The sequence below is a fragment of the Crocodylus porosus genome, unplaced genomic scaffold (genome assembly GCF_001723895.1).
Source record: "Crocodylus porosus isolate Cpor-Errol unplaced genomic scaffold, CroPor_comp1, whole genome shotgun sequence".
Lineage (NCBI taxonomy): Eukaryota > Metazoa > Chordata > Crocodylia > Crocodylidae > Crocodylus > Crocodylus porosus.
In genome coordinates, this window is record NW_017728919.1 from 2,750,702 (window position 1) to 2,763,570 (window position 12,869).

Genomic DNA, 12,869 nt, shown 5'->3' on the forward strand with positions numbered 1-12,869 from the left:
CCGGGCCCAGCACCGCCTGCGGGCAGAGGGGTGTGGGCCGGCGTCCGCCCCTGCGGCGCCGCCTCCCCGGCACTGGGGCTCCCGTGCTCCTTGTACTCACGATGAAGCTGGGACCCACGGACAGTTTCTGGCAGGATTCAATCTCCTCCAAGCACAGTTCTGTGTCGGTGTGATCCGGGTCAGCCAGGTCACAAACACCCCACCTGAAGTCAATCATCTGCAGAACAGTTCCAAGCAGAAACAACAACCATGGTAGGAGTTAACCCCGTGTCACATAGCAAGGCTATGGGGGATAAGGCTGTCCCATCACCTGTGCTTACAAAAAACAAACTGAAACCAACCGGTCCCATGTCTGCCTCTCTTACTGGAGCAGCTAGAAATGGGAAAGAGACATAGAGACACTTAACGCCCCTCCCCAGGAATATCTGTCAGGACATGTGGTGAGGAGTTTGAACCGTGGGCAGCTGGTAGGTGGCTCTGTTTGTTCAAGTAGGGGAAGCTTGATAATCTGGGAAGTCTTTGTTACAATATTTGGATCCTGCAGTTACAGGGAAAATAAGACTGAGCCCTGGCATTGCAGCAGCCTCTTCCATGCCAAAAGTTCTGCGCAGTGGGTATGGAAAAGCTCCTGCAATAATATCTCTCCCTGGGCGGAAGAACAAAGCAGCCCTTTGTTAGAGAGAGTGATGAATATTTTACCAGCCAGGATCTGGGAGTGAGAGGATGGACTCAGTAGCAAGTAAACCCAAATCCTTAAGGCTGTTGAGCTGCCTGACTCCTCACTGACATCCACAGGAGTTAGGTGCCCAAATGCGTTCTTAAGCATATGGCCTGGAAAGCCAGTACAGCTCTATCCTGCTGCTTCTTAGGCAAGGCAAGAAATTCAGGGAGCATTTTTGGAGCGAAGGTCACTTTTCTTGTCCCATGTACTTGTATGATCTCTGGACAAGGCTGAAAAGGCTGTGAGATAATAAGCAGAGGCAACAGCAATGCTTTGTACTAAACAGAACAGACAATTTACCTCAAACATTAGGCCATGCTTCTGACAGAAGGCCTGCAGCTCGGGACACGCCGCCTCCAGCAGCGCCTCGCTCTCTCTGCTCGTATCTGCAGGGAAGGACGTGTGCAACAGCACCATGAAGAACCGTTGGTGTAGTTGTTAACCAAGAAAGTCTTGCAGTTGGAAGCTTGTCTAACTGTGAACTACAGAGCAAGGTTCACTTCAAAATCATAAAGGCTAGAAGCATCACTGTGGGTGGATTTCATGTTTTACGTGTGCAAGCTTTTGAAGGAAATCACTGAGCCCCCAAAATGTGTCTCTACCACCAGTACACTTCACAGTACTCATATTCCTGTCCTGCCTGGGACTCATGAACTCTCTTGGCTACCTTGGTGGAAAAGCCCATGAGGACTCCCTCTATAGATGTAGTGGCATTTGGGAAGCTTCCCTGGCCACTGCTCTTGCTGTAATTGGGATAAAGAGGGCAGAGTTCTTCAGCAGCACCTTTTTAACAGGGCCCTGTTCACTGAATTAATCCAAACACAGAAAGTAAAAATAAACTGTTCAAAACCCTAAACAGAGCAAACAGGGAAATGCAAATATCCCCTATTTCCATAACCACAGAAAGGCAAGCTCACACTGAGAAACATGCACGCTGGGCTGCTTGTTCCCTCATGTGTAAGTGCATACCCCTATGCTCATTCAAGTACCCACCTGCTTGTACGTCTGTCACGCTCACATTTTTTGAAAAAAAGGCGAAGGAAAGGGAATGTGTTCCCACCTGCCTATGCAGTATCTTCTTAGGCTGCAAACTTTGCAGAGCAAGGATTGTACCTCCCTGTGTCTAAATCTTAGTGTCATGTACCTCTGGCATAGCATAAATCAAAGGAGGCATTGCTGGAATTGCCGAGGGGTAAGCAGGTCCTGCAGATTTCCTTTAGGACAACTCTGAATAAAGAAGTGATGGCTAATGAACCTGCAGCAATGTCAGAAGTGGAAAAGACTCCCTTGGGCTGGGAGTCATGGTGCCTCCACTCATGTGCAACAGGGAGCAGACTCCCTCACGTATCCCTTGGAATAACTCGTCAGTACTCTGTGTCTCGGATAGTTACAGGGGAATCCCTTTATTGCTTTACCTGTGTGGTCCTTTCTACCAGAGGATTTGTGTAACTTCCCTCTGTCATTCTCGGTAGGTCTCAAGGCACTTGGAACCACCCTCCCTTCTGAAACCAAGTGCACCACAACTAAGGCACCTGTTGTAAATGCTGCTGTCGCCCTAAGCATTAGCACCTGGAATACACTGGGACAGACCCAGCCGGTTGTCTCCGACTGCACTGTGTTCCTTCCCAAGAGCACTGCGCTGGCAGCCTCCTGGCTAACTGTCTACTTATTGATCCCATTGGGGAAACAGTCTTGCCCTCCAGAGAGGCAGCAGTAGTGTTGCCATGCTGGCCCTTGTTGTCCTATCCCTGTGTAGTGGACATATCAGGCTCTTTTCTTTGGATGCAGGGAAGTAAGAAATGCAGAAGTCTCTCTCCTTGTGGAAGTGGGAGGGAGGTCAAAGCCTGCTTTCTCCTGATGACATTTAAGGGGAGGGTGAGTGTTTTCTGGGTGGGGGGAGGTTATGCTATATGCTTCGCAATTCCTGAAATCCTGAATTAATCACCGTCTATCAGTTTTTGAGAGCACTTCCTCTGGCAAGGGGATCTTGGCAGGTGGGAGATCTAGGGACAGCGCCTAAGAATGGATCTCTTCCTAAATGCTTTTCTCCAGGGCATTAGTTAAGAACCCAATTCAAGGAGTCTGTTGCATCCAGCCTCCCTAAAGGTACAGGGAAAGCTCCAAGCCCTGTTGGCCCCAGCACCAACCAGCAGCTTTTCCCACTGTCCTTTGGTACAGTATAATACGCTGGCGGCTACCCCTGGCTGCACTGGCAATGCCATTAGTCAACTCCTGCCCTGGATGGGGACAGAGTCCTTTTCTCCCAGACAACACATTGCTGCCACTGATGGTAGCATCTAACTGCGTCAAATGTATCAGCTGCAGCGGCCTTTACCTTTAACACCGACCTGTAGCCCACAGAGAGGATACGGGCTTTTTCTGAAGAAGGCAGCCAGCCCCCTTCTTGTAAGACCTAAATTCAGTCTCTCAGTAACCCTATAGGATTCAAGATCTCATTAAGCTTATTTACCTGAGGAATCTGAGCTGATGAAAATCCGGACCAGACTGGAGGGCTGGAAGGGAAGAGGGACTGTCTTGCCTTGGAGAAGGTCCCGGCATGCGTCTGGGCTGAGGCAGCTGAGGCTCATGGTGGTATCTTCACTCCTTGACTCTTTCCTTCTTGGAGTCTGTTCTTGAGAGGAATCTATTCAGAGGCACTTCTGAGTGGATCAGCCTCCTCTAAACTTTCGCCTTCAGGGTTCTTTGCATCGTCCTGAGTGACCGATGATTGCAAGGTTTTGTTCCTTCAGTTTTAAACAGGGATCAGTAAAACCCTCATCTATTCTGAAGGAGATCTGAGAAAAACCTGGAGCTTAGTGTCTGTGCTGAGCAGGGTAAAACTTGACTGTGTCACAGAACAGATTAGCAATTCTCAAGATGATGACTATCTCTATAGCAACCAGTGTTTGTTCCTTGGTTACAATCCCAGGGGTCTCTTTCCAGGGCTCCAAAGGTGCCATCCTCCTTTATGCTTTCTGTAAGGAGATACACACCTGAGGCCCTTCTACTTATTAGCTTTGTCTATTTAGGAATATTTGCCACGTTGTTCCAGCAGTGGGCAGATGGAAAAGTGCTTGCAACACTTAAAATGGGCCCAGACAGGGTTCAGGCATCCTTCCTACCTGTTTAAACTAGATGTAATGACACATGGTCCATCTGCACTAGACTTTCATCAACCTGTAAGAGCACAAAATTACTAAAATATCTTGATTTTAAAAATATTCCCAATAGATTTGCCATGTGTATAGTGACCTCTGAAATCTGTGATGCATCTCTTCATCCATAGTGGCAAGTACAAATACAGGACACAGAAGAAAGGCTGACAGAGAAACTTTAGTATTGTACAAGTAACATCACCAGCGCCATCCTGGGGCAAACAATGACTTTCCCTGTTTACACAGAAGACTTTAATGTGCTAAGTGAGGCAACAGCTAATGATAAGACTCCAGTGTCAGGAGCCTCTTGTCTTTTCACTGGGGGTATGGAATTATTGTGTACAGACGGATCTCTCCTTGTCCACATGCCTGTCAGGCTGCAGAAGAACTTCTCACTCTCACATGTACAATTCTACAGAACAGATGGTACAGCAAAGAGGAAAATGCCAGCGTCTCAAAGTTTCCTCAGCTGAAGGTAGCAGCAAACTTCAGGTCAAGCAATCACATTTGCAGTTACCGGCAATTCTTTCCAGGCTATGGCAGCTTCACCAGCTACAGACTTCAGATTATTTTGTAAAACTGCAAGGAAACTGATTTTTTTGAGAAGGAAATGGAGAACAAACAACAAAACAAAAACAAAATGTGGATCTGCTGCTAAGTAGTGAGGAACCTGCCGAAGTGAAATTAGAACAGCACTGTCTGGCCTCTGACAGGTGATGACAAAATACATCCCTGAAAGTTTTGTTCTTTGATAAGACAATCCTGGTTGTAATTTGTATAGTTAAAATGTTCAAGATGAAGATGAACACCAAACTCAGATACAAAACCTTCCAAGGCTATCCTAGCTAGTGGCCTCAACAGAAGGGGTTTTAAAGAGCTCTTACCTCATGGAAAATAAGGGAAATAACTGATTGGAAACGGTTATGTCTTTAGGGCAAATGTCTCCATTCCTGTCCCTGTTGTTATTATAGGGAGTGTCACTTTTGAAAGGTTTCAGAACTTCCCTGATCCACTCTGATCCTCCCATTCAGGTAAGAATCCTCTGAGTGTTACTAAAGCAGTGCACTGTGAACTCACATGCAGGGATCTCTAGTGTAGGTGGAAAACAAACAGCCGAAATTTTGGGAGAGAGACTGGTTTTGTACAGGCATTCCTTGTGATAAAAAAAATGGAAGGAGAGAGAGAAAGTGTTGTTTCCATCAGATGATGTTGGTGATGAGAGGCCTCTTAGTGTACTTATCTCTGTCTTGCGCACAGAATACACTCCATGGTATCTTTTCATTCACATGGGCATGAGTCATGGTCCTCTTTGGGGTATTCACAGCATTGTCAATACAGTTAGTTTTTTCTCTGTAGCCTAAGCGGTGTCAAAGACCACTTTGAGTTCATCCTAGGAGCAGGTCTTACTTCTCAAGGTATCTCCTCATGCTTTGCCGTTTCTGTATGATGAAGTTGATCTGGTAGATAAGCATCGTGGCCAGGGAAAAGACAAGAACCTGCAAGGGAAGAAGACACGAGGCTGGATTTACCAAGACCTGAAAGCAGACATCCATAGGGGGCATAAAGCTAGAGAGTGCTGTAGAAGAGGCCACAAAATTTGCTTCTGATATGCCTAGCTAGGGACCGCATGTCACATTGGCTTACATGGGAGCTGCAAGGGTTCAGCCCACCTGAAACTTTGGCTACTTTGTTCAGGGGTCTGGATACTATTGTTAATATGCTCCTATATTATTATTTTTACCTGTAGCTATAGATGTCTAACTTCTTATACCAAATGTAAAAACTGAGGATGTAGCTTAACCAAATCTATTCCAAAATGAATGTAGTAAAATCAATGCAAGCCTTTAAATAATATACTTAAATCAGTTTAACTCTTGTTTATATCATTTGGTTCAACCAAGTTGATAACCTATGGAGGCAAGATAAATTGATGTGTCAGTAGCTTACCAGTGAGAACAAAATGGATAAATCTGTCTAATTCTTGCTTCTAAGTTCAGTGTTTTTTCAGGAGTTTGTGTTGGTTTAAACTAATTGACTTTTCTAGGCCTTACTTTTGTTCAGTCTCAGTTACCTCCAGGACAAACAATCCTATTGCTAGCCCCGCAACTAGCAGCAGGTTTCTTTGTCCCCAGCTGACAATCTTCTCCAAGCAGCCCTCAGTATAAATCAGGCTCTCTGCTTTCCACAATCTCAGATTCTGGGTCCCATAACCACACATGGTGTTGAGAACACTCTGCAGGGAAGGAGGATACAGCTAGAGTGAGAATGGAACAGAAGTGGCACTCGATGAAGGGTGAAGGCACAGGTGATGTGTCAAGGTAAAAACCAGAATGGTGTAGTATGCTGCTTTGCTCTTGGTGTTCTTGTTAGCTGCATCATAAACAGAAAGCATATCTACTGGTTAGAACAGGGAACGTGGGATCAAGAGACCTGGTTTCTATTTGCAGTTCTACCACAGACTTGGTGTGCATTCTTAGACAAGTCACTGCCCTTCTCTGTGCCTCGCTTTCCCTTTCTGTGCAGTGGAGATGATGGCAAACTGCTTTGACAGCTGGATCTGAGAGATCCTGTGTAAATTCAAAGTATTACCGTCCTTCTCTTTGACTTGTTGGAAGCAAATACAACTACATGCTGAAGCTTGTTTTATCATCATCATCATCATCCAAAGAACTTGGCAGTTACATTTCCCACCCTAAGTTATAGCCAAACTTGACTTACTGTGAGAACCGTTCCTTTATCCTCTTGGGTGCAGCAGGAGAAAGGCACAGCACAGCGCTCCAGGCTGGGGTTGGAGTCTCGACACTCAAAGTAAATGTTCCGGGACCAGTCCTTGTAGGAATGCACTCCACAGCATTCAAACTGAGAGAGTAAGGCCAAAAATGGAGACCTTGGATAACTGCTGGCTTCCTCAGGGCCATAGGTGTACACAAGACCGTACAGAATAGATTCTGAGAAGAGCTTTGAGAGCAGTTACCTGTAAGAGTCGACTGCCCAGGGACTCCTTACTCTCCAGCTAAAGAGAGCGGTAGCCTTTTGAATGCAGCTCCCCCAACCTAGTCTGAGCAGGGCTCACCGATGAGCCACAGGTGCGTTTGACTAGCTCCCTCCATGTGTTCATGCACAGAACCTGATACTAGCATTAGGAATTTGATCTGAATGTGGCTGAGAGGCAGCACCTCTGCTCTGATGCAAGTGAGGAACAAAAATGAAAGGTTTTCCCAAACTGGTCCAGGGTGAAATTTCACTATGTTCCTAGTTTCCTTGACAGCAGTGCCAGCAGCAGCAGCTCTATGGCACTAAAAGCCACACCAAGACCATTTTTCTTTTTAAGTTGTAAAGTGCAGAGAAAACAAAGTCCTGGCTGGGTAGCCCAGGAGGTGATGAAAGCTGGCTGCTGTGGTCCTGGCACTAGACTGCTTGTGTATTCAGGGGCAGAAGGCTCGCATTGGCAGCTCAGCACTGGCTAGGGATATGGACCTGGGGTCTCTTCAATTATTTACCACCTTCTGAAATAATTAAGCAGCAAAACATTATACAAAACTAACAGGAGTTTTGAAATTACCTTTTTCTGTATATAGTCAATGAGATTCTGTAAGTCCAGGTCATCCCGATAACTGGAGATAGCTTTCCCCATAAGAAATGCTGCCTTCTCCATCACCTACAAGACCAAGAGATGATGTAGCTTTCATTGCCAGACAGGTAGATTCACTGATTTGCTGTTTTCCTCCCTCCACCTCCCAAACCCATCTGCTTCCTCTCTGGGCCCAAGATGCTTAGACCTGTGAAAACCACCCCTGGCAGGCACCTCCGAAAAAAGGGCTCTCACTTTCTCCATTTATTTACCATAAAATACAGATGGAGCAGGTTGATCTGTATCCTTTTTGGCAGGCAACAGATAAAATAAAGATTATTCTTTATTGTATAATTAGCTAGCACATTCCTAGCCACCCAGTTAGATAGGCATAGGAGATGCTAAGTCCTGTATGTAAGAGGGCAAATTGAGGCTTGGATGCGGGAAAGGGGAGAGACTTGCCTATGGCTACAGAGAAAGTCTATGGGAGAGCCAGCAATAGGCTACAAAATCACAGTTTTCTAGACCAGTGCTCAGATGACACGGCAGAATATCTGCACTGAAGTTTGCTGTGGATTTACCATGCCAGAGAAGAGGAATCCCAGAACAGCAGCCACGATCTGCAGGATCAGTACAATTAGCAGTGTCCAGGCAAACTGTAGAATGAAAGATTGAGATCAAGACTGAGAGCAGCCCTCTCCCTTTGAGCTTTGGTACCAGAGCTCCCTGGGGCTGGGGGTGTTCTGTTGGCGATGTAGAGTGCAGCCCACTGAGTGTGCGCTGCTTATACCTATGAGTGGAGTGCCATCAAGACTCCCCCTGCCTCCACGACTCCAGGGGAAGGAGCTGGCATCAAGGCCTGGCAGTGGCTCAGGAAGTCAACGCCAAGAACAGGATTGTAAATAAAGTTCATTTGAAAATCCAGCACAGCTACAGAGAATCCAAGGGCAAATTTACCCAGTGCTAATGATAAACATTAGGGGACCTGATCTGAGAGGAGGAAGCTTCTCTTTTGTATAGCCGATCACATTAAATCTAGTCAAAGGGGGCTTGCTGTTGTTTGCTATTTAAAAAAAAGCCTTTCCAGCTACACGTTGGATTCTGTCAGACTAAAGAAGTTCCAACCTCTGTTCATCAGGCTTGTTTTTCTGTGTTCTCACCTGTAGCTTGCCTTGTGCCTTAAGGCCCCTCCTCTCCCCCAAGGTAACCTCACACCAGTACCCAGCACAATGTCAACTCTTTGAGAAACGTGGACCCTGCAATTTGGAAGTAGTTGTGGAATATAATGGGTGAATATTATAAACGGCACTTTGGGACAAATAGGCCAAATGGAAAAATGTTGGTGCATGTGTGAGAAACAGGCAGTTTCATAGTCATCAAGGAGACTGAACTGGCACAGCCAGCAGCTAGCTGTTCTTTGTTGGAAGTGGAGTTGTAGAGGTGATGTTGCCATTGTAACTCCTAATTGCTGAGCAGATTTTTGAATGATCAGAAATTAGCTAGCTTGTACATTGACTGTCTCCTTTCCTTGCTAGTTGTGCAGCTGGGGAGCTATTATTCCCTGACTCATAACTGTCAGGTGCCCCTTCAAATCCTTGAGGGACTGACCAGAATTGGTGTTCTAATGAAGGTGGAATGGGATTGCACTATGTTCGTTGCGGTCGCTTTGGCAGCAGGAGTTTGCCTAGTGAGGCAGTCTGAGGCACAGGCCTCAATGTCTGTGCCTGGTCAGCTAGAAGGAAACATCTGCTGGCTTTTCCTTACAATTTTCAGAAGCATAGGGAGGTCACGGAGGGCTCCCGTGCACCCCGCAAAAGTGATAGCAAACATGAGGATCCCCACAGTGAGCAGGATGAGCGAAGGGTCCACAAGGAGCGAGTCCACAGCACCTGGCAGAAAGTGAAACCAAAGCGAACTGAAAAATCCTGAGGCGAGTCTGGTCCGCCCCTCCCCTACAAAAGACCAATGGTAGATATAGGACACATGGAAAAACGACCAGCTCCAACAACAGCCTCCTTGTTGCTGTTCCTTTCCCTCTGATAAGCCCCAAGTCCGTTCTGGAAACCGAGTTCCTCCACCACTCTTCAGTCACCCAGAGGAGTGTCCTCTCCTCACAGGGCCAAATGATCAAAGGTTTGCACCCCAGAGTTTGTATGTACAGTTTCTGAACAAGCTTGTCCCCTAGTGGTGGAAATCCTTCTGGGTAGAGGATGTGTTACCCTTGCGTCTCCTGCCTTCTTTCTGTGGCTCTTTCCTCTGACCCAATGAACCATAATGTGGGCTGGGATGCTCTGTGGCTGTGGTGTTTAGGAGGGCCTGGGCTGCATGTCCTGGTGGATCCTTTAAGGCAAGTATTTATTATGTTGTTGTGTGCAGTTGTAGGGGACTGGATGTGATGGTCTGAGAGTCCTGTATTCCTCTCGCTCACTCTATGCAAAAGCCAGAGCCACCACTCAGTAAGCATAAAGTAGTGCACTGGAGGGGAGGGGAGTCTGGTGCTTCCTAAACCAGGACTTGATGGCATATGCTGGCCTGTGGAGTCCAGTCTCCTATGTTTGTGGGCCAGCATTTACCCAAGGACTTCCAAAAAGGCCGTAGAGGGTCATGGGTTGGTGAGAGGAGCTTTTCTGTTCCCTCACCTTAGGTTACTTTGCAGAAGTCTTGGGCATGGGGTAACCCCTGTTTAATCATGTGAAATGTTTGTTGAATGTTGCTGAAGGACCTGTCTGTGTCAGCTATGAGGTATGAGACAATTATGTGGTTGGTAGTAGTTGTGCTGGCTTTGCCCCACGTGTGGGAGTGACTTGAAGGAATTGCAGTGGAGGGTGATTACGAGAGCTGCTGGTCAGAGGTAATAACACAGAGCTCATCTCCATACGTTGTGCAGTCATTGCAGACCTCCGTGCAATTAGCCTCAAGTTACTGAGATAGACAAGTGCCAGGGTGCCAAGGGATCTGCAGAACCATGCCCTCTGCAGGATGTAGTGGGGTAAACCTCACCCTTTGGGAAGTCCTGCCCCTACCCAGTCATGCCTGCTCCCCTCTGAGTCAGCCGTCGAGCAGACGGCTGGCAAGTGTCTGCCCAGTGCGTCTCCTTCAGACTTTGAATGGCTTTCTAAGGCGTTGCCTCCAGGTTCTGTCCAGATTCTCTCCTGACTGTGCCACAGAACAGGTAACTGTCTGCAGTCTTTATAGGTGTATTAGGTTTTAAGCTATGTTAAGCTGAATCTCAATAACTAGGCCAGGATGAAAGTGAAGGTAGTTATAGTTTGGAGTCTGTGGTGTTGATGGGAGATGCCGGGTCCTGAGGCCATTCATGAGAGCATTGCATTGAGCAGACACTAGCCAGCATCTGTTCAACCCTCCTATGCCTGATGCTCTGAGGAAGGGGTGGGGTTTCAGGTGGGATATGGCATGGCTCAACTGCCTCATGCTGAAGGCATGGTTGAGCAGATAGCCAGCAGCAGGGAAGCCAGCAGCTTCCTTAGCTTTACCTGATGAGATCCAGTTTTACTCAAACTCCAGCTGTGTAGCTCAGGGCAGGACAGGAAACTGGTACTTACTTGCTTCCTTGGAGAATTTGGCATAAATCCCGACTGCTACCATAAGCCCACTGGCCACCTGGGAAAGGAGAATCAGAGACGCGTTCTTCGTAACAGTTTTGATCTAAAAACTGCCAGTGGTACATGATTTCTAGGGAAATATGAGACATTAGTACAGCCCAAGGAGAGAAACAGGAATTGCAGTCTTCCTAAGGGAAGCTGGAGACCAAATTACTGATTTCAAAGCATCCAGAGCTCTAGTTTCCTTCTCAGATGGCCTCAGCTTTGCAGCAGGCCAGCCTGGCTTCTGACTGAGGCAGCGTTGAAGGTGAGTTTCTCCGGAGGCAGGAAATTTGCAGCCCCACCCTGGACCTGGCAGGCCAAGTCTGCTTGGACTCACCCAGAAGAGGTAACAGGAGACAAACAGAGTGTATTTGATGAGCTGGTTTGTTCTCATCGTTCATGTCCTGCGGTCCCTCGGGATTAGAGCAATCCTCTGTCAGTGGGAGAGTTGATTTCTTTGCTGACTCCTGCTGCCTGGGTCACGTGCTCTAGGGCGTGTTACATGCACAAGGGAAGAAGATTTCCAACATGTACAGTCAGGTTTGCCACATTTCCTGGTGTAAGTGACCTGCCTGTTTCCATCCCTCCTGCTGCTGCCCTCAGACAGATGAATGAGGCAAGACAAGCTGCTGACCTCAGGACCGTGAACACCTTGGAAGGAGTCGAGGGCAAGCACGGCAGTTGGGTGAGGTATTCTTCTATTCTGATCACAGAGTGAAGGATCTTGGACTGAAACTGCCCCAGCTGCCAGTGAAGAGAAACTGGATTCGGAAAGGTTAGTGTCTGGAAGCTGGGAGTCTCTTGGGCAGAGCTCATTGGAAAGGCATCAGGCTCACATTGGAAGTGGAATGAGTTATGGGCTTACAGCTGGAATGGGAACCCCACAAGAACTGGCCCCTGCCGAAAGAGAGAAGATGATTCAATTAGATTAGGCTCCAAACTGAACATGGTGAAAGGTGCAAGACAAGCTTCACGTCAACCACAACATGGGGCGGTACATGCAGCAGTCAGGTTACTTTTACTTTGCTGTTCTAGCCTGTGCATCTCCAAAGAGACCTGACCATTACTGGGGCATTTACTGACCCCCCACTGATGTGCCATGCATCCTTGCCTCCCTGTTGCTGACACTATTGCTGATCCCCATTCAACATTTTTTGTCCTTGCCTCTGCAGCTGATTTGGTTCATTCAGGAGCTTGTGAGTTCATGGCTTGTGGTAGAAAGTGAGAAGTTGGTGCTGGACAAGAGGATTGGGATGGGGCACTCTCTCGTGGGCTGGGCTGTAGATGCCCTCAAGGTACCAGGGAGATGTCTCCCATGCAGCTCCCATATTGTGTAGTTACTTACTGTGCTTCAGACCCTTTGCACCGGGCGGCCCCTTTGCATTGCATCCTGCTGTAGGATGAATGTTGATGTCTTGGATTTTACCATATTTACTCTATTAGAAGTCAAGGAACAAGCCCCTCGCCTTACAATGGAGCACAGGGTGGGAGGCAGCTGTATCCTGTAGTACCAAGGAGGCAGACTACCTAATCCATGTTTTATCTTGACCGCTGGGATTCCCCACTCAGCTGGAATTCCCAATGGCATTGCTATCTGGGCACAGTTTGAAAGAATACATGACCTGTAGCCAGTAGGAGTAAAGGAAAATGGAAGACAAAAGCATTGGGCATTTTAGGTTTTTCTCTAATGTGATGGCTTTTGCCATTTCCTTTGTAAGCTTTTTGGTGTGAGAATTTTGGGGTTTTTTTGTGCAGCTTCTCCTTCCTGTCTTGTGGGTGGGAGGAAAATCTCTGCATTTTCTACCTAAGTACTCTCA

General features: G+C 47.3%; 1 protein-coding gene across 1 annotated transcript; it reads right to left on the minus strand.

The window, feature by feature from the left end:
* Nucleotides 1-4,527: 4,527 nt before the first annotated feature.
* Nucleotides 4,528-12,820, minus strand: LOC109312370 (tetraspanin-33-like). The gene is made up of 8 exons (XM_019538384.1): nt 11,390-12,820; nt 11,011-11,068; nt 9,212-9,336; nt 8,029-8,103; nt 7,439-7,534; nt 6,595-6,735; nt 5,948-6,109; nt 4,528-5,372 (listed from the first exon to the last, which is right to left on the minus strand). The coding sequence occupies exons 1-8, from the start codon at nt 11,444-11,446 to the stop codon at nt 5,280-5,282; spliced, it is 807 nt and encodes a 268-aa protein (XP_019393929.1). The 5' UTR covers nt 11,447-12,820; the 3' UTR covers nt 4,528-5,279.
* Between the last annotated feature and the right edge of the window lie 49 nt (nt 12,821-12,869).

What these genes read in the sequence shown, in the direction of transcription:
- LOC109312370 (XM_019538384.1), bottom strand. Translation starts at nt 11,446, where the DNA reads ATGAGAACAAACCAGCTCATCAAATACACTCTGTTTGTCTCCTGTTAC. An exon ending in TCCCTATGCTTCTGAAAATT is followed by an intron (nt 8,104 to 9,211) that starts GTAAGGAAAAGC and finishes TTCATTCTACAG; the next exon opens with TTTGCCTGGACACTGCTAAT. An exon ending in TAGGATTGTTTGTCCTGGAG is followed by an intron (nt 5,373 to 5,947) that starts GTAACTGAGACT and finishes CTTCCCTTGCAG; the next exon opens with GTTCTTGTCTTTTCCCTGGC.